Source organism: Schistocerca cancellata, chromosome 1, assembly GCF_023864275.1.
Source record: "Schistocerca cancellata isolate TAMUIC-IGC-003103 chromosome 1, iqSchCanc2.1, whole genome shotgun sequence".
NCBI classification, from domain to species: domain Eukaryota; kingdom Metazoa; phylum Arthropoda; class Insecta; order Orthoptera; family Acrididae; genus Schistocerca; species Schistocerca cancellata.
This window is the reverse complement of record NC_064626.1, coordinates 351,771,644-351,793,644: the sequence shown is the minus strand read 5'-3', so window position 1 is coordinate 351,793,644 and position 22,001 is coordinate 351,771,644. Positions and strand designations below refer to the sequence as shown.

The following is a 22,001-nucleotide window of genomic DNA, read 5'->3' as shown; positions in this document are numbered from 1 at the left end:
AGATTGTTTCCAAAGAATTAAATACAAATTTGAGCGCTGCGTAAACCAAGTACGTGAATGGACATTGTCCCTCTGGAACAGTACAGCTCCCTGACGACGACAGAGTACGCTACTCGAGGCCGAGAATGTATCCTAATCTCTTCACGCTTTGCTAACTGCTTCCAGAGAACGTCTCTTTGAACTTCTGCTAGGCTATATTCGTCAGTGTTGTTCCCATTCCCCAAGAAGTGTAGTAGTTCTACGTAATTTTTATACAGATGTTCGTCTTTTATTTATCTGATTATGCAGCGGAGGCGAGACCTTATGGATCACATAGAGTTGTCGTTCTTTCTATTTCAAGAATCTTTTTCTGAAGTTAGTATAAAAACGCCACTCGTATAAAAACTTTTTAACAGACAATTAATACAAATTTTGTTTTCATCCTAACCACATGTGCAAGTTAGATGAGATACTTTCATCGGGATATTTTTGTTTTAGGAGTGCTACTTCAAATAATTCAAATATTTCTGATTGATAATTTAAATACGAAATCCAGATGAGAATAGCTGTCTTGCGACTTCCCCTAGATAATCAGAAGATGTAATCAACCACGATGTGTACAGCATTCAGTTAATGACTGTCGCATGCGTCAGGATATGACGCATAATAGATTGCACTGTAAGGCATCTAATGGTCTCACTTGGTGACGACCTATAGCAGCGTCGCTACCGGAGCAGTGAAAATCGAAAATCGGGATCACAGTACATTACGTTATCAGTTACTGGTTACCTGTTGTTAAGACATAAGATGACGAATGATAGTATCGGTATGATCAACATGATTAGATGTAACTGTGGACACTGTAGTTACTAAGATGTAATTTGCAAATGGCCTGCGTGACTTATAGAAAAAAATTTACGTACTGTAGTTTTACCTGTAAATACTGTTTTTACCTGTATCTGTTCATGCCGCATAGATAGCTCAGAGTCATTAAAGTGATTTGATCTCACTGCAGTTAGGTTTCAGTACCACATAGGACTCCATGCACTGTGATATACTGACTTGTAACTTACATTTCAGCAATTCCTGACAAAAGGTGAGCTTATAATGTGATATGATTATTCATTACGTTCAAACTTGCTTAGAAACATTGAATAGGACTCAAATTAGGACCACTGAAATGTAAATAGAACAATAAAAATAACTGAGTGATGATGCAATAAAAGTTTATTTATGTCATGCAAAATCTTATATACATAAAAATAAATAAGTGATGATGGAAGAGTGTTAACATTAATTATACAATGAATGATGCTGCTTGGTATTTCTAACAAATTGCTTTAGGATTTTTGTTTCCTATTCCTGAAAAATTCTACAGTTAACTGCCACTATTGTGTAAGAAGGAATATAGGAAACATTGCTGATTTCAAAGTAAAGCTTAGCGTTACGTCTTTGGTAGTTGAGGCAATACTACGTAAGAGACAGGTATGGCAGATTTATAAATGAATGAATAAACTTTCTGTAATCTGAAGGCATGCTGTTGATTTTTAATTCATCACAGATTCCTTAGTCGTATCTTCAGAATTCTGAAGTTCTTATCTTATTCACATAGGCGATTTGCTTGTCTGACGAATGACACAGACGTTGTTTTACTGTATTTCTTTAAAAGAGTTACACGATGCATTGTTGGAGCCATTGGAGAGACGCGTTTCCCAACAACCACAAGCGGCAGCACGGCTCTGCTGCCGCCAGGTGGCCTTCTGAAGAGGCAGGCGACTCGCCGGGCTGCTGGGGGCGCCGGCGTCTACCACGGCTCTCTGCACTGGCCGGTGACGTCCCTGCGCTGGTTGCCGGGACAGGGCCTGTCGGGCGCGTTGATGAAGCTGAGGATGCCCTTCCTCGTGCTGTTGGAGGTGGTCGTTGCCGCTGTCGTAGTCTGCGCAAACATACGGGCACAGTCAGCACTCTAGCGAGCAATTCGCTAGACATTCGTAACACCAAAGGCCGAATAATGTTATACGAGAGTGAGTCAAATGAAAACCTTAAATATTTTTTAAATATTATTTGTTGTGCAGAAGTGGTACAAAGCTGTATTACTTTTCAACATAATCTCCCCCACGCTAAATGCAAGTCCTCCAGCGCTTACAAAGTGCATAAATTCCTTCATCATCATCATCATCATCATCATCATCATCATTTAAGACTGATTATGCCTTTCAGCGTTCAGTCTGGAGCATAGCCCCCCTTATAAAATTCCTCCATGATCCCCTATTCAGTGCTAACATTGGTGCCTCTTCTGAAGTTAAACCTATTACTTCAAAATCATTCTTAACCGAATCCAGGTACCTTCTCCTCGGTCTGCCCCGACTCCTCCTACCCTCTACTACTGAATCCATGAGTCTCTTGGGTAACCTTGCTTCTCTCATGCGTGTAACATGACCTCACCATCTAAGCCTCTTCGCCCTGACTGCTACATCTATAGAGTTCATTCCCAGTTTTTCTTTGATTTCCTCATTGTGGACACCCGCCTGCCATTGTTCCCATCTACTAGTACCTGCAATCATCCTAGCTACTTTCATATCCGTAACCTCAACCTTGTTGATAAGGTAACCTGAATCCACCCAGCTTTCGCTCCCATACAACAAAGTTGGTCGAAAGATTGAACGGTGCACAGATAACTTAGTCTTGGTACTGACTTCCTTCTTGCAGAAGAGAGTAGATCGTAGCTGAGCGCCCACTGCATTAGCTTTGCTACACCTCGCTTCCAGTTCTTTCACTATGTTGCCATCCTGTGAGAATATGCATCCTAAGTACTTGAAACCGTCCACCTGTTCTAAGTTTGTTCCTCCTATCTGGCACTCAATCCGTTTATATTTCTTTCCCACTGACATTACTTTCGTTTTGTAGATGCTAATCTTCATACCATAGTCCTTACATTTCTGATCTAGCTCTGAAATATTACTTTGCAAACTTTCAATCGAATCTGCCATCACAACTAAGTCATCCGCATATGCAAGACTGCTTATTTTGTGTTCACATATCTTAATCTCACCCAGCCAGTCTATTGTTTTCAACATATGATCCATAAATAATATGAACAACAGTTGAGACAGGTTGCAGCCTTGTCTTACCCCTGAAACTACTCTGAACCATGAACTCAATTTACCGTCAACTCTTTCCTTTAGAGTTACAGTAACAGTTACAGAGTTAGAGTAACTCTCACTTTTCCTTTAGAAAAAAATTCCTTTGGTAGTCCGCGCCACCACTCATGCATCACGTGGCGTACCTCTTCATCACAACGGAACTTCTTTCCTCCCATTGCGTCTTTGAGTGGTCCAAACGTAGGGAAATCACTTGGGGCAAGGTCTGGTGAGTATGGTGGATGAGGAAGACACTCAAATTGCAGGTCTGTGACTGTTGCAACTGTTGTACGGGCAGTGTGGGTCCTTGCATTGTCATGTTGCAAAAGGACACCTGCTGACAGCAATGCACGTCGCTTTGATTTGATTGCACGCCGCAGATGATTTTTTAGGAGATCCGTGTATGATGCACTGGTGACAGTGGTCCCTCTAGGCATGTAATACTCCAAAATGACGCCTGTTTCGTCCCAAAAGAGTGTCAGCATAACCTTCCCTGCTGATGGTTCTGTTCGAAACTTCTTTGGTTTTGGTGATGTGGAATGGCTCCAGTCCTTGCCCGCTCTCTTCGTTTCCGGTACGTGGAAGTGAACCCATGTTTCGTCCCCAGTAACGATTCTTATGAAGCCATCACCTTCTCGTTCAAAACGCCGAAGAAGTTCTTCACAAACATCAACACGTCGTTCTCTCATATCAGGAGTCAGCTGCGGTGGCACCCATCTTGCAGACGTTTTGTGAAACTGGAGCACATCATGCACAATGTGGTGTGCTGACCCATGACTAATCTGGAAACATGCTGCAATGTCATCCAGTGTCACTCGGCGGTTTTCCTTCACTATGGCTTCAACTGCTGCAATGTTCTGTGGAGTCACAACTCGTGCCTGACCTGGACGAGGAGCATCTTGCACTGAAGTCACAACATTTGTGAACTTCCTACTCCATTCGTAGACTTGATGCTGTGACAAACATGCATCACCGTACTGAACCTTCATTCGTTGATGAATCTCAATAGGTTTCACACCTTCATTACGCAAAAACCGAATAACAGGACGCTGTTCTTCCCTGTTGCAAGTCGCTAGTGGGGCGGCCATATTTATACTGATACTGCGACGGTATGTGTGCATCTGCACTATGCTTCCACCTACAGGCCATTTTCCACGCAGTTTGTAACACACTTACCAACTTACAGGATCACGGCGCGAAATTTGTGTTCGTTATTACAAATTTAAGGTTTTCATTTGACTTACCCTCGTATCACACATTACACAACGGCTTGCAGATTATTTACTAAAATGTGGGTAAGACTTTAGGCAAAACCGATTTTTTCGAAACTAAGTCAAGCAGTTTACAAATCTAAGGAATACTCCTGACGCTAATCAGATTCTAATGTTAAACCTCAACGCACGTAAGACACTGAGGGGACAAGTCATGGTGTATGATGCACTGGTTATGGCCGCACGACGGGAATTAACAGACTTTGAAAGCAGTTGGAGCTAGACGCGTGGGACATATCATTTCGGAAATCGTTAGACAGATAAGTATTCAGAAATTCATAGTGTCAAGAGTGTGCCGAGAATACTGAATTTCAGGCTTTACCTCTCAACACGGAAATGACAGTGGCCGACGACCATTCCTCGACCGAGAGATGTTGCCTTTGTGTAGTGCCGTCAGTGCAGAGAGACAAGCAACACTGTGCCAAATAACCGAAGAAATCACTGAGGGCGTACAACGAACATATCCTTTAGGACAGTGTAGCGAAATTTGGCGTTAATGGACTATGGCAGCAGTCGGCCGATGTGAGTGCCTTTGGTAACAGCACGATATCACCTGCAGCGTCTTTCCTGGTCTCGTGACCATATCGATTGGACCCTAGACGACTGGAAAACCGTGGCGTGGTCAGATGAGTCCCGATTTTAGTTGGCAATCGCTGATGGCAGGGTTCTAGTGTGGTACAGATCCCACGAAGCCATGGATTGAATTTCAACAAGGCACTGTGCAGGCTCGTGATGGCTCCTTAACGGTGTGGGCATGTTGTAGCACAGGATGGACTGGGTCCTAGGCTCCACTGAATCAATAATTGACTGGAAATGGTTATGTTCGGCTACTTGGAGACCATTTGAGCTATTCATGGATTTCATGTTCCCAAACAACAAAGTAATGTCACTGGACCACTATTGTTCGCAATTGGTTTGAAGAACATTCTGGACAATCGGAGAGAATTATTTGCCCACCAGATCACCCGATATGAATCCCATCGAGTATTTATGGGACATAATCGAGAAGTCAGTTCGTGTACAAAATTCTGCACTGAGAACACTTTCGCAATTATAGACGGCTATAGAGGCAACATGGCTCAATATTTCTGCAGGGGACTTCCAACGATTTGTGGAGCCCATGCCACTTGGAGTTGATGCAATACGCTGGGCAAATTGAAGTCCGACACGATATTAAGAGGTATCCCATGACTTTTCTCATCTCTGTGTAAATGAACAGGATGGGGTACAGCAAGTATTACTTTTAAGTGTCCTCTTATTCTAACAGCTTAATCTTGTCGTATTGGTAAGAATGATAATGAACAATGAGTGTCTAACACAATTATCTTTCGGAATCGCATAAATAGAATTTTGCAGTGATATTGTACACCATCACATGACAAAAGCATTGACAAGGTGTCATTTTTTGTGTAACGGCTTATTAGGTGGAAGTGACTTGCCTAGAGAAGGGAATAAAAACGAATAGCAAAGGGGCATTTATTAATAGACTACTACTAACGGTATGACTGGCGAAAGGAACGTCCTTTTCTGCACTGGAATACTGAGTTGCCGCTATGAGTTTGCGAGGGTGGCGTGTAGTGTCTATAGCAAACACTACAGGTTCCCGTCAGGATGACCTCCAGGATTCTGCTTGTGGCGAAACGCCTACGCCTTCAGTGTGCTCAAGCAGTGAAAATATTGACACTCCTTTAAAGCAAACGCGTGTCTGCATACTTGACAGACGAAGGCCACTGCACTTATATTTTTGTACCTCTTTGCACTGGTCTCCTCAGTAATTAAGCGACGCTACTCACGGAAAAAAAAACAAAAAAACAAAAAAAACGCGTAAATGAATCGGTTATTTCAAAAAGGTAATGAGTCACAAAATTAAGATTTTACAGGAAAAGGCAAAAACACCCTACAGCATAAACCATGTGCGTATTTATTGTTATTCAATGCCAATGGTCTAGGAAGAGTCCGAGGACTGTGCAGCATCGTGTAATTTTGTTTCGTAATTTGCAAATTTAAAACCCGCTGACTCCTGACCTTTTTTGCAATGAACAACTATTCATTACAATAAATTGAAGATACAATGGGAAAAACATGATGATTTCATTACAAAATCAGTAAATATGCTAAATTTCAAACTCAGATGAGACACTTACTACTTTATTCACATTTTGAGCAGTAGCTGCACTTCTTATAACGATGCTGAAGAAAAACACAATAAAAGATGGTAATCTTTTTGGTAATCGTCGTCATTGTTTCTTCCCCCTGCTATTTGCCATTCATGCAGTTCATCGTAAAATCCCATATACGCAGGTGGAATATATTTTTTCACTTCCAATATATCTCGTATTTTTTTGAAATTGGTGGGCACCCATTTTTCAGGATATGCTAACTCCCTGGAAGGTACACGATCTTTAGTGAAGATGTAAAGGAGCTGAAATATTGCTGTGACAGCACCATCAATGAACTGCTCTCTTTTCATTTTTCCAGTATAACGTGCATCATACTCAAAACTCATCCATTTAGAAGGAGAAAAAGAAATTTCATGGTACTTAGGAAATTTTACCATGCTTGATTCAGAGAGGCAAGACTTTGTCAAATAGACAAGCTACCAATTTTTAAATTCTAATATAGCAACATTATTCACAGTTTCCACTGGGAATTTACTTGATTCCTTTTTCACCATTATGGCATACTCTTCCAGCATATAGGTCCTGTCATGATAGCTCATCAGCTTCTTTATAGTCCTATCTGTATATTTTCGGAGAAAACTATGCTCGTGTATGGTGAAGTAATATTTCGTCTTCTTAAATCTCCCAGTTGGTTTGCATCTTAGATAAAAGTGAATCATTGTGTTATTCTTATTCTGACAGGCACACCCGATGGAGGACAGATGAAGCTCATTCAGATCTTCTGGGATCTGTGTCTGGATGTAATGGTATATAAATGACCAAACTTAGTTTCCACCTTTCTTGGCTTCGCCTTCATACTACCCGTAAAAGTGTGAGTGCTTACTTATCGCATTAAGTGTGTCAAAAACACTGACCTATAGCTTTTTCAAATAACACATATCCCGAATAGTAATATTTGGTAACGGAAAATTTTGTTTGTAGTCAAACTTCAAATTACAGACTTGATTTTTCTTTTCGCTTCTGTCAGAAACTTCATTAATTTTACTGTAAAACTTTTTTGGAGCTCCTGTGGTGGATCACTAACCGGAATATTACAGTTTGTCAAACTTAATAAAAAAATATACACATGAAGGCAGCATCAGGCCACCAATGTCTTTTCGCTTCAACTAAACACATTTCCATATAGTTATTGCAAATATGGCAGGAGTCAATGACTCATGACCTTTCTAGGTGGCGTGAAGATTCGGGCTCTGATAGTGACTTCATTTGATGGTTGACTACTGTCCTTCTTGTACGTATTAATCTGGCTACCCGTCATCACCTAATTCAAATATGTAACTCATTTTAGTAAAAACATGGTTCATGACCTTTCGGCAATGAGCATCTCAACTAGAGTTCAGCGTCCCGTCAGTCACGAGGTCTTGAGAGACGGACCATGCGACTGAATGGTCAAAAACAGGGAAATATCACAGGTGTCCTCAACGTTAGCCAATACATTGCCTTATAGTAATGTTGTTGGCGATATAAAGTGGCACAGTCTGTCTGAGAAAAACAGCAGCCTACATATAAAGCGTTCTTTATTCACCTACACATCGTATGAGCGCTAATGGTAGCGAATAATTAAAGCGTTATATTAAGGCACAATGTACCATACTATTATTGCCAGGGGCGAATACCTACACGCTGTAAATCAGTCGTAAGTGGGAACTTTATTTTCAGCCACGTAATCTGCCATTTTTCATCTAAAATAATGCTGCGCGCGTGTGAATGCATTAGCATCTGAATAAGGCCCAGCATTTATTTTGCAAAGTTCCCCGACCGCTTAAGCGTATCTGATGCCAAATGCACATGCAAAAGCGGAATACCAAATTCGAAACTGCGTGCGGAAGAAGATTCGCGTTTCTTGTAGTGAAAACTGAGATATGTTGCCTCGGTTAACAACAATCAGATTTTTCAACTTTCATCTCCCGCGGCCGAAGGTTTGTATTTACCAACTATTTGTGAGATGTGCATTGCTCACAATACCATCTACTCACGTGAGTTAATTACTTGATTTCGGTGACATGAAGTTCCATGATTTGTAGACTGAAGAAAGAAAGAATCGTTTTCAAGCTCTTCGTCGTATGAAAACGTAAGTTAGTTTGCGATACCGCTAAGGGAGACCGGAAAAACAGAATATTATTGTCTTAGGGCCATCTAACAATGTAAATAGTTTACAAATGTCATTTTTGTAATTTAACATGACACTGAAACGAGTTGAATCAATACAAATTTTATAGGTCTCCAGTGAGGTTAAACGTAACGGAAAGAAGAGGAAAGCGATGTTCAACAGTTATTTCCAAATCATTTCGCACAAAACACAAAACAACACAGTGTTTGCGAGTATAGTGTGCAGTTACTGTTAAACTCGCCAAGAACCATGTAATAGTTTATCATGGTAATGTAAAGAGAAGAGTGTATTAATCTGCTTCGAACACTGGTCTCTCATCTTACATGTACAATTACTTTGTGATATATTTATGCAGAAGGAGTAATTTACTGGGCCACTTTGAGACGTAAGGTTCTGTGAATTTCCCAAGTTAAGTGAGGCACAAAACTTCTGATCAGCTTTCCTCGACTGTGGGTCATTTACCATCTTCCTGATGCGAGTACATATCACCTAAAATCTGGCCATCCAGATTTCAGGTAATTTCCATAAATCACTCAAGGTGAATTATGGAACGGTGGCTAATTTCCCTGCCCATCCCTGTTCAAAAAATGGCTCAAATGGCTCTGAGCACTATGGGACTTAACTGCTACGGTCATCAGTCCCCTAGAACTTAGAACTACTTAAACCTAACTAACCTAAGGACAGCACACAACACCCAGCCATCACGAGGCAGAGAAAATCCCTGACCCCGCCGGGAATCGAACCCGGGAACCCGGGCGTGGGAAGCGAGAACGCTACCGCACGACCACGAGATGCGGGCATCCCTGTTCAATCCAACCGTTTTCTTGTCTGTAATGATCTCGTCACAAACTGAACGTAAAGTTCAAATCTCCCTTCCATCCTTCGCTTGCAAGCTGGAATACATACGGAGCGAGTTGTCCTGTTGTGCATCCAGTTCTCTGTGAGATACGCTACAAGTATAGTATGCCTATTTGTAGTCCAGTGCAGTTGCCTAGCCCACTATAAGATTAGTGGTAACCTTCAGATTAATATTGCCCTATCAGGTGGTTCGCATTGCAAAACTGTCACATTCGAAGTTTTTTTTACAATGATGCTACCAGAGCAAACTATATTTGTTATGTACAGGAACAAGGGAGATGCAGCTGTGACATCATATTACGTAGTTACACATATCGATTTTGTTGAAATCTCTCTTGCTCTACATTTAATTCAGTAAGAACTAGTAAAGTCTACCCGGATCGTATTACACTCCTGGAAATGGAAAAAAGAACACATTGACACCGGTGTGTCAGACCCACCATACTTGCTCCGGACACTGCGAGAGGGCTGTACAAGCAATGATCACACGCACGGCACAGCGGACACACCAGGAACCGCGGTGTTGGCCGTCGAATGGCGCTAGCTGCGCAGCATTTGTGCACCGCCGCCGTCAGTGTCAGCCAGTTTGCCGTGGCATACGGAGCTCCATCGCAGTCTTTAACACTGGTAGCATGCCGCGACAGCGTGGACGTGAACCGTATGTGCAGTTGACGGACTTTGAGCGAGGGCGTATAGTGGGCATGCGGGAGGCCGGGTGGACGTACCGCCGAATTGCTCAACACGTGGGGCGTGAGGTCTCCACAGTACATCTGTGTTGTCGCCAGTGGTCGGCGGAAGGTGCACGTGCCCGTCGACCTGGGACCGGACCGCAGCGACGCACGGATGCACGCCAAGACCATAGGATCCTACGCAGTGCCGTAGGGGACCGCACCGCCACTTCCCAGCAAATTAGGGACACTGTTGCTCCTGGGGTATCGGCGAGGACCATTCGCAACCGTCTCCATGAAGCTGGGCTACGGTCCCGCACACCGTTAGGCCGTCTTCCGCTCACGCCCCAACATCGTGCAGCCCGCCTCCAGTGGTGTCGCGACAGGCGTGAATGGAGGGACGAATGGAGACGTGTCGTCTTCAGCGATGAGAGTCGCTTCTGCCTTGGTGCCAATGATGGTCGTATGCGTGTTTGGCGCCGTGCAGGTGAGCGCCACAATCAGGACTGCATACGACCGAGGCACACAGGGCCAACTCCCGGCATCATGGTGTGGGGAGCGATCTCCTACACTGGCCGTACACCACTGGTGATCGTCGAGGGGACACTGAATAGTGCACGGTACATCCAAACCGTCATCGAACCCATCGTTCTACCATTCCTAGACCGGCAAGGGAACTTGCTGTTCCAACAGGACAATGCACGTCCGCATGTATCCCGTGCCACCCAACGTGCTCTAGAAGGTGTAAGTCAACTACCCTGGCCAGCAAGATCTCCGGATCTGAGCATGTTTGGGACTGGATGAAGCGTCGTCTCACGCGGTCTGCACGTCGAGCACGAACGCTGGTCCAACTGAGGCGCCAGGTGGAAATGGCATGGCAAGCCGTTCCACAGGACTACATCCAGCATCTCTACGATCGTCTCCATGGGAGAATAGCAGCCTGCATTGCTGCGAAAGGTGGATATACACTGTACTAGTGCCGACATTGTGCATGCTCTGTTGCCTGTGTCTATGTGCCTGTGGTTCTGTCAGTGTGATCATGTGATGTATCTGACCCCAGGAATGTGTCGATAAAGTTTCCCGTTCCTGGGACAATGAATTCACGGTGTTCTTATTTCAATTTCCAGGAGTGTATTTTCTGTTCACGTAAACTAAATCTTTTATTGGAATTTAACTACGGTCAAAAAAAGAAAATCCAGTAAGAAACTGAACGGAATGCGTCAGGACTGGTGTGACGTCTTTTTGCCAAGTGAATGTGATTAATATTTGAGCAATGCTTCATGAGATGTGTCATAAGAAGCGCGACATTTTTGTAGTTTCCAATCCAGGGTAACGTGCTGAGTCTTCCTTATAAAGGAATTTGCAATCCAATAAAAACTCTGATTTGATATGCGATGCGGACTAATTGCTTCCAGTAGACATCTGTGTTGTACTGCCTCGAAAGATTTACAGAAATCTAGAGACTACGAGTCAACCTGATTACCTGTGTCAATGATTTATCATATGACGTGTAGAGAGCGCGAGATGAATTTCAGAAAAACGAAGTTTTCGGAATATTTACAAGTTTCCATGGAGAAGGCGATACAGTTCTGCACAACTCTTTACGTTTGAACTTAGAAGGGGATTTAGGATTCTGCAATAAATGGAGATGATTGTGTTAGTCAGTTCTAAGGTCTTTTTGTATTTTGTTTTTGGATGAGTTTGATCTATGCTCTTTTCCAGTCGGTACGAACAGTTTTCTGGTTACATGATCAGAGCGTAATTATGATCAAGAATGAAGGCAATGTAGGCGCTAATTATTGACAGAACTCGGCAGGGAATCGTTCAGATTAACGATTTCGCTTGCTTGTCAGTACATGTTATGAGAATATCTGTGTCACTATGTTTGCACAGGCGTGGTGTTACTTCGCTCTAGTAACAATGAAAGCACAGTGATTTAGACTGGGAATGCATCCACCAGAATACGTTGAGAGACGTTCTACAGATGTCTACAGTTTTAACATACCAACATGAAAGGCACTACCATTTATGTTTCGAAAGAAATTCATGTTCTAATACATGATAAGATTACCAGATCTAGGTAAATTTCCTCTTGGCGTACCAATGATAGCACTCTTTAAATGCTGATAAATGGACAATGTACATAAATAACTGGAAGAAGACTACAAAAACGAATAAAAAGTTAGTAGTCGACTTCCGAATCTGTCACAAGCTCCCTATAAAAAGGTATAAAATTATGAAGTGGTATTAACCCGTGAAACCGTACTGGGTAAGGCGAATATAAGAATTTGGTTCATTGGGAAGGTACAGGGACAGAGGAATAAATTTGCCAAGGGAACCGCACAGAAAGGAAAATTAGGTTTAAACGTCCCGTCGACAACGAAGTCATTAGAGACAGAACACGTGTTCACATTGAGGATCTATAGCGCAAGAAACAGGTTCTGTTCTTTTCGAAGGGTGCATCACAGCATTTGCCTTGAGCTTTTTACGGAAAGCACGAGAAAAATAAACTGGATGCTGGATACAGATATGAAGCGTTGTCTTAACGAATGAGAGTATACGTACTGACCTAGTAATGGCCCACCCCACAGTGTGCGCCCGAGTAATACCTCAATATTTGGGTCCGTTGTCGAATGGCCTGCCGGCGGACACCGAAAGAACTTACATACTCACAGCGAAGACACGAACAGGTTGGTATAGTCTAACAAAAGTGTAATGGAGAATGTTAGGGGATTAAATAGTAATCACTGTAACAAATTGTGTGAATTCAGAGCTGGTATTGGTACAAAATACCTTTGCTAATGCACTTTATAGTAGCTTGTTGTGTGTGCTTATACGCGATGAACCACAATTTCAACGAGAAATTTCGAGGGGTACTTTGAAGAAACAATTGAGAATAAGAGCGCATATCCTCTCAATATTACACAGTGGGGTTCCCTGTGTATTCGACACTCTGTAACGTCGTTCGGTAAGTAAAAAACACGATGTCAACAGTCACTACACTTTATTATTTACGACGAGTGTCGCTGCGTTTATTCCACCATCAGCTGGCACTGCTCCCGGGAAACGAACGCTGTCTAAAAAACGTATTAGGTTCGTCAGTTTGATTGCTAAATTATTTTGGTGGTTTAATATGGTTCAAATGGCTCTGAGCACTATGGGACTCAACATCTGAGGTCATCAGTCCCCTAGAACTTAGAACTACTTAAACCTAACTAACCTAAGGACATCACACACATCCATGTCCAAGGCAGGATGCGAACCTGCGGCCGAAGCGGTCGCGCGGTTCCAGACTGAAGTGCCTAGAACCGCTCGGCTACAATGGCCGGCAGGTGGTTTAATAAGAAGAAATAATTTGGAATGTATGTTCCACGCCAGCCTTGGAAAGCATCGTAAATTAAAAAAAATATATTTAGTAGCTGTAGGTGCGGCACGACGGATCCAGATGCATTCTGCAGTCAAAGCGACAAACCGAAAAATTTCCGGAAATTTCGTGCTAGTTGATTTTTCCAGGACAAGTGAACCTGAGCTAAACTGGAACTTCCACCTGAGGATGAAGAAAAGCCTCGGCAGCGAAAAGTAAACAAAGAATATAAGTTTAGTGGCTGATTACGTTGTGTTTTTTACTTGTATTTTAAGCACAGCACTACACTGTGGCCAACCTCTCTCTATTAACTGGTTTATCAGATAGCCGAAACGTAGAGCCGACAACTAAAAAGATGGAAAAAATTCTGCGAATTGTTTTGTGAAATGATTTGTTTAAAAGTAATAAATGAATTAGATTAGAGAATCGCTTGACGCACCTCATTTGCTGTACATAGTTTAGAGCATCATTCATAGGCCCACCAAATGTCACTGTACTCTGTTTTATTTCTTACTTTTAGACAAACCATCTCAAAAAGCAATAGACCGATATTTTCAAATTTTGTTCAGAAAACAGATCTTACTGACACCTCATTGCTCCTGAATTTTGCACTTAATTCGACAGAGCGAGGTGGCGCAGTGGTTAGCACACAGGACTCGCATTCGGAAGGATGACGGTTCAATCCCGCGTCCGGCCATCCTGGATTAGGTATCCCGTGATTTCCCTCAATTACTTCAGGCAAATGCCGGGATGGTTCCTTTAAAAGAATACGGTCGTCTTCCTTCCCCATCCTTCCCTAATCCGATGGGACCGATGACCTCGCTGTTTGGTCCCCTCCCCCGAATTAACCAACCAACCACTTAATTCGAAGGAACCAATTTTGACAGTTAAATACCATATCAATTTAACTTTTTATAGCTAGGCTTTGAAATGATTAATTTTTTTCTCAAATCTCTAATTAGGTTTCTCTTAATTACCCGGATTGCTTTCAAGCAACTAAACATTTTCTCTGCAAAATTGGATCTCGTACTGGTCAGTCTGATACCGCATTTGCCCAGCTCCAGCTCTCCGTTTCGCTATTAAAATTAAAACAATTAATGTAGGTTAATTCTTACAAAGAAGAAAACAGCAACCAGCCACTATTAATACTGATATTTATTTAGGTAAATAGCGCCGTTACCGGTTTCGAACTGGCAAGTTCATCGTCAGACGGTTGCTCACATGTTTTTCAAGATACACTTTACATTATCGTCCGTTTTTGATTTTTATTATTCCGAAGTATTCGCCACAGTGGATTAATAAAAATCGAAAACGGACGATAATGTAAAGTGTATCTTGAAAATTATGTCAACAGCCGTCTGATGATGAACTTGCCAGTGCGAAACCGGTAAAGGCGCTATTTACCTAAATAAATATCAGTATTAATAGTGGCTGGTTGCTGTTTTCTTCTTCGTAAGAATTAACCTACATTAATTGTACACAGCCACGATCTCACCATGTCAGTTTCAGACAAAATAAAATTAAAACTAAAGGGCATTGCGTTGTTTATACGGTGTCTTGTTTTCGCTCTCGCTCAAACATTTGACCGAAAACTGGACCGAGCAGCTCGACTCACCGTGAAGCGATCCATCAGCGGTCCTTCGGGACCCTCCATGACCGGTGGGCGGTGCTGGTCCGTCCAGATGGGCAGGTAGCGGAGCATCGTGCTGAGCACGTCGCGCAGCGGTTGCGGGGGCGGAGGGGGCGGCGGCAGCTGGTCGCCCACGACGAGCACGCTCTCCTGCTGCAGCAGGCGGATGGTGTAGGGGCCTCCTGCGGGCGGCAGCGCCAGGGCGGCGGCGCAAAGGGCGGCGGCGACTGCGAAGAGCCTGCAGGCTCGCGCTGCTGGCATCTCGGCGGCTGGACTGTCCCTTCCTCCGCTGCAGGCACGCTTAAGTACAGCGCCTCGCTCGTTGCGTCACCCGCCCGGGTCCGGCCACGACAAACACTGCCGTCAACTCTCGCTCGTTTTTTTCCCTATAAGCGAGCGTCCCAGTTTCCGGTACAATCTCTTCCGGCCCAAGGACCGGTGCACAAGCAGAATTCTCCAGAACAGAAATTGTGTTGAGATCCGCAAAAAATCTTGTCACAACTGACCAATTTATTGCTACGATCGATACAGAAAAACCTGGACTCCTTCATAGAACTGAATGTTGATTGTGAACTGTCATAGCGTGGTTTTGGTTTATTTTATTGTAAAACACCGTTACCAGATTCTGTTAAGTTCTTTGTCGGATGGCTGGCAGTCTCACGTATGACTGGTGAATCAAAAAACAATGTACAGTGGTGGAAATATTTATTGCATAACCATGAATTACTTCGTCTTTTTGTCTTTTGCAGCAGTTTGCTTCAGGTTATACCAGTCCCATTGTTGCTAAACTTTGTTGACATATTCTTGCCTTAATAATCTGACTTCTTCACGCATGTTTTCCAACAATACAGAACTGTTTGTAGTTGTCGTTTGGTTTTAGAATGAAAAAAGTTTTTATACTGACCTTTTGAGTTGAGACTTTACAGTGAGAAAATGGGCAGGTAAGTTGAATTAACGCCAGAAAAGAAAGCTGCTATACTTGCTTATTCGTCTGTTGGTCTCAGCACCAGAGGGATAGCCTCTAAGACAGGATTTAATCAGTCTAAGGTTTCGAGGCTACTGGAAAAATACAGGGAAAAAGGAAATGTTGATCGTGAGAAAGGAAGAGATCGGAAAAAGGGCGTCTACTGCCAAACAGGTCAGGGTATTGAAAAGGCTTTCGCTCAACGATCGTCACCTGTCATCGACTGAACTAAAGCGAGACTGGAAAGAAATTTGCGACATCTCAGTAACCAGTAGAACTGTAAGAAATAGACTACTGGAGGCTGGACGCTCAACCCGTCGTCCTGGAAGGAAGTCTTTATTGACCAAGGTAATGCGACAACAGCGACTACAATGGGCAAAGGCACATACGACATGGACACCAGAGATGTGAAACAAAGTAATCTTTTCAGACGAGTCCAAATTTAATCTGCATGGCTCAGATGGAAAAGTGTTCGCACGTCGAAGGAAAGGAGAAGAATTTTTGCCATCATCCATAACACATACAGTCGAACACCCACAAGGACAGATGGTCTTGGAGTGCATTTCCAATCACGGAGTAGGTCGTCTGGACTTCATCAATGGCACTGTCAACGCAGAAGCCTACATAAGCATCCTTGAAAGGAAGCTTATGCCAACCATTGGAGACCAGTTTGGAGATGTTTCCAATTGCATTTTTCAGGATGAACCCGCTCCTAGCCATAGAGCTTTGAATGTGAGTCCTATGAGTAATATTTGTACCAAACACGAAACAGATTACTTTCTTGCTTAATTATCACGTACTTCTACATTTCAGGTAAAATGTTTCCTTCGACAAAATGGGGTTCGAGTATTAGAGTACCCTGGAAACAGCCTGATCTCAATCTTATTGCGAACTGTTGGAAGGGTATTAGAAGTGCTATCACCAAAAAGAAGCCACGGAATAAATGGGAGCTGTTGGAGACCCTTGTGCGTGTGTGATTTCATGAACTGAGTGAGGAGCACATTAAAAAGTTAATTCTTTCAATGCCTTCACGATGCCAAGCGGTGATTAAGGCGCGTGGTGGAACAACAAAGTATTAATGCAACAGTGTGTTCATATGAGGCAATACAAACACTAATTTCTCTGCCTCGTGATGACTGGGTGTTGTGTGCTGTCCTTAGGTTAGTTAGGTTTAAGTAGTTCTAAGTTCTAGGGGACTGATGACCATAGATGTTAAGTCCCATAGTGCTCAGAGCCATTTGAACCATTTTTGAACAAACACTAAAATCAATCAGTGCTATGTTACAACATTAATATGCAGTGTTTCCTTCAACATAAATATTGAGATTTCAGAATAGTAAATAAAATAGCTGACACATCCACTTACTCTCATTTTTCAAGAAAGTGTTAAATTATAAAAAACAAATATTTTTATACAAACAAAAATTAAGAATAAAACAAATTGACAAAAATTATTGTGTATATTCATTTCTGATGGAAATCCAGAGAAATCAGGCAAATTTTGCTCAGTTATTCAATGATTGTAACAAAAACTGTTAATTGTAAGAGGTGATGCAATAAATATTTACACCACTGTATCTCTTTTTATACATGATTTATTTGTATCCAACAAATTGAGAAGGTACTCTGATACAATAGATTTATGTTTGAACAGCATAAATCTGTAGTGTGAGAGTATCTTCTCAATAAATGAGACGAATTAGACAATAAATAATTTATTAAGGACGTTATAGGTGCAGTAACAGGAAACTGACTGGTTCTAAGCACCAGTAAGAACGCTTGTACTCCAGGTGCCATTAATAAAGAGGGATAATAAAAGAACAGAAATACATCAGTTTTATTTTAACTATTATAATTATATTTTATTTTACGTTTTTTCGCGAAAGAATAACAAAATTAAATTCATGAAAAAAATTTCTCGGTATTGACTTCAATTTCTTACACTACTTCATTCTTGGCATCGGCTGTTGCATAGTCTACTGTAAAATTTCCTGTGCTGTAGGGGAATAAATGGTAACATCGTCAACAGGTCTTCCTGTTTTGCAACTAATAAACATGGCTGATCTTTGAGATGAAATACTTCGTGGTGTACTTCTGTCGTGATCTACATCTGCATTTTTTGTTTCAGAAAAACAATTTATAGTACTTTTTGAGATAAAAAACTTTAATCATACTGCATTTTGAGAACTTAAATCCTATATTGACGACATTGTTCCAGCGACATCTTGGAAATCAAAGAATTCAACTGTATGCACTGGAATTACAGGGAATGAATTCATATCTTTAACTGACGGAATTCCTGAGTGAAGCACTGTTTGGCACAAAGATCATGCACCACAATTTGGCAGTTGGAACAAGCCTAGGGAACTGCAATAGAGTACTAAGAACACAATAGCAATGGAAACGAGTTTTTGAAAAAAATGGCACTTAGAATGTTTTCCACCATCGTTCCAACGCGTAACACTCATGTTGGTCTTCAAGGAAAAATTAGTTCCAGTAGTGCACCTCACGCAAATTGCCTTTTTTAGCGTGAGTGGCATCTCACACGTTTGAAACTGTGAACTGTTGTTTTTCCTAGGGTAATTCACCCGCAAACCAACGTCCCATGTGTTTTGCTAAAAGTATGCAAGGTGACTGATGATGAATGTCTGAATCCAAAACTTGTAACGGCGCATTTTCAATCAAGTACACCTTACAGGTCTCAAATAATGTCATTGACAACACGGAATATACCTACGTGGTATTTCTGGACCCCGAGAAACTTTCCACAGTGGTCGTTTTTGCTACCGCCAGCTGGTGCTGCGGCTCTCGACTGTAAAGTAACCGCTGGAACTCCAGTTCAAATGGTTCAAATGGCTCTGAGCACTATGGGACTTAACAGCTGTGGTCATCAGTCCCCTAGAACTTAGAACTACTTAAACCTAACTAATCTAAGGACATCACACACATCCATGCCCGAGGCAGGATTCGAACCTGCGACCGTAACAGTCGCGCGGTTCCGGACTGCGCGCCTAGAACCGCGAGACCACCGCGGGCGGCGGAACTCCAGTTCTAGAAAAATATTCTTCATCAGTTATTGGTAGGTACTAGTTGTGGGGGGTGCACTATTACCTTGCGTCTTCCCATCGAGAGCTTTCGTATCACCTCATGGACTGTTTGTTAAGCGATTACGTTATATTTAGATACTGTTTCGGCTTTACCTAATGGGTTCCAATGTAAACTAGAAGATTACGTAGCAATTTGATGTTAAGCTGTGTTTGTACAAGTCTTCTCAAAAATATAACGTAATTGTATTATTTGCTAGTTACAACCACATGACAGTATCACCTGTTATCAGTGTGCTGCGTGCTAATTACACTACTGGCCATTAAAACTGCTATACCAAGAAAAAATGCAGATGATAAACGGCTATTCATTGGACCAATATAGTATACTAGAACTGACATGTGATTACATTTTCACGCAGTTTGGGTGCATAGATCCTGAGAAATCAGTACCCAGAACAACCACATCTGGTCATAATAACGGCCTTGATACGTCTGGGCATTGAGCCAAACAGATCTTGGGTGGCGTGTACAGGTACAGCTGCCCATGCAGCTTCAACACGACACCACAGTTCATCAAGAATAGTGACTGGCGTATTGTGACGAGCCAGTAGATCGCCCACCATTGACCAGACGTTTTCAATTGGTGAGTGATCTGGAGAATGTGCTGGCCAGGGCAGTAGTCGAACATTTTCTGTATCCAGAAAGTCCCGTACAGGACCTGCAACATGCGGTCGTGCATTATCCTGCTGAAATGTAGGGTTTCGCAGGGATCGAATGAAGGGTAGAGCCACGGGTCGTAACACAGTATGGCGATAACGAATACAAGCTTCCAATGTGCGTTCACCGCGATGTTGCCAAACAGGGATGCGACCGTCGTGATGCTGTAAACAGAGCCTGGATTCATCCGAAAAAATGAAGATTTGCCATTCGTGCACCCAGGTTCGTCGTTGAGTACAACATCGCAGGTGCTCCTGTCTGTGATGCAGCGTCAAGGGTAACCGCAGCCATGGACTCCGAGATGATAATCCATGCTGCTGCAAACGTCGTCGAACAGTTCGTGCAGATGGTTGTTGTCTTGCAAACGTCCCCATCTGTTGACTCAGGGATCGAGACGTCGCTGCACGATTCGCTACAACCGTGCGGATAAGATGCCTGTCATCTCGACTGCTAGTGACACGAGGCCGTTGGGATCCAGCACGGCGTTCCGTATTACCCTCCTGAACCCACCGATTCCATATTCTGCTAACAGTCATTGGATCTCGACCACCGCGAGCAGCAATGTCGCGATACGATAAACCGCAATCGCGATAGGCTACGATACGACCTTTATCAAAGTCGGAAACGTGATGGTACGCATTTCTTCTCCTTACACGAGGGATGACAAAGATGTTTCACCAGGCAACGCCGGTCAACTGCTGTTTGTGTATGAGAAATCGGTTGGAAACTTTCCTCATGTCAGCACGTTGTAGGTGTCGCCACCGGCGCCAACCTAGTGTGAATGCTCTAAAAAGCTAATCATTTGCATATCATAGAATCTTCTGCCCGTTGGTTAAATTTCGCGTCTGTAGCACGTCATCTTCGTGGTATAGCAATTTTAATGACCAGTAGTGTATGTGCTGTATATGTAACTTCACAATTTCTTTTTAACTGACCGCCAGTGTAATAAGGTGCTGTCGGTGTGGTATGTACCGCCGGCCGCGGTGGTCTCGCGGTTCTAGGCGCGCAGTCCGGAACCGCGCGAATGCTACGGTCGCAGGTTCGAATCCTGCCTCGGGCATGGATGTGTGTGATGTCCTTAGGTTAGTTAGGTTTAAGTAGTTCTAAGCTGATGACCACAGCTGTTAAGTCCCATAGTGCTCAGAGCCATTTGGTATGTACCATAAACGCTAAAATAAATAAAATAGCACTCTGTGCACAGATAGAAACATTATGTTCAGCAGGCCCATTAGTAACATTCAAGAGTAGTACGTTACGTCCTGGTGCCGTTTCACCTTCTCCCCTCATCTTCAACAGAAACAGAACAACGCATTACAGTGAGGTGACAAAAGTCGAGGTATTGCGAGATACACATATCCGTCGCGTACATAAGCTATAAAAGAACAGTGCGTTGACGGAGCTGTTACTTGTACTCAGGTGATTCACTTCAAAAAGCTTCCGACGTGATTATGAGCGCGCGACGGAAATTAACAGACTTTCAATGCGAAATTTCAGTTGGAACTAGACACATGTGACATTCCATTTCGGAAATTGTTAGGGAATTCAGTATTCCGAAATTCACAGTGTCAAGAGAGTGCCGTGAACACCAAACTTCAGGCGTTACCTCTCGCCACGCACAGCTCAGTGGGCGACGGCCGTCACTTAACGACCGAGAGCAGCGGCGTTTACGTAGAGTTGTCAGCGTTAAGAAATAAGCAACATTGAGTGAAATAACCGAAGATACCAATGTGGGACGTACGACGAATGTATCCGTTAGGACAGAGAGGCGAAATCCGGCGTTAATGAGCTGTGACAACAGACAACCGACGGGAGTGCCTTTGCTAGCAGCATGGCATCGCTGGCGGCGCCTTTTCTGGGCTCATGACCACATCGGTTGGATCCCAAACGACCGGAAAATCGTGGTATGGTCAGATGAGTGCCCATTTCAGTTGGTAAGGGCTAATGGTTGGGTTCGAGTGCAACCCAGACGCCACGAAGCCACGGACCCGAATTGTCAACAAGGCACTGTGCAAACCTGTGGTGGCTCCATAATGGTGTAGGTTGTGTTTACGTGGAATGGGCAGGGTAATCTCG

The 22,001-nt window shown here is 43.0% G+C and overlaps 1 protein-coding gene across 1 annotated transcript; it reads right to left on the bottom strand.

The window, feature by feature from the left end:
- Positions 1-1,427: 1,427 nt before the first annotated feature.
- LOC126161460 (uncharacterized) lies at positions 1,428-15,463 on the bottom strand. Its single transcript, XM_049917294.1, has 2 exons — positions 15,186-15,463; positions 1,428-1,915 (listed from the first exon to the last, which is right to left on the bottom strand). The coding sequence occupies exons 1-2, from the start codon at positions 15,459-15,461 to the stop codon at positions 1,784-1,786; spliced, it is 408 nt and encodes a 135-aa protein (XP_049773251.1). The 5' UTR covers positions 15,462-15,463; the 3' UTR covers positions 1,428-1,783.
- Between the last annotated feature and the right edge of the window lie 6,538 nt (positions 15,464-22,001).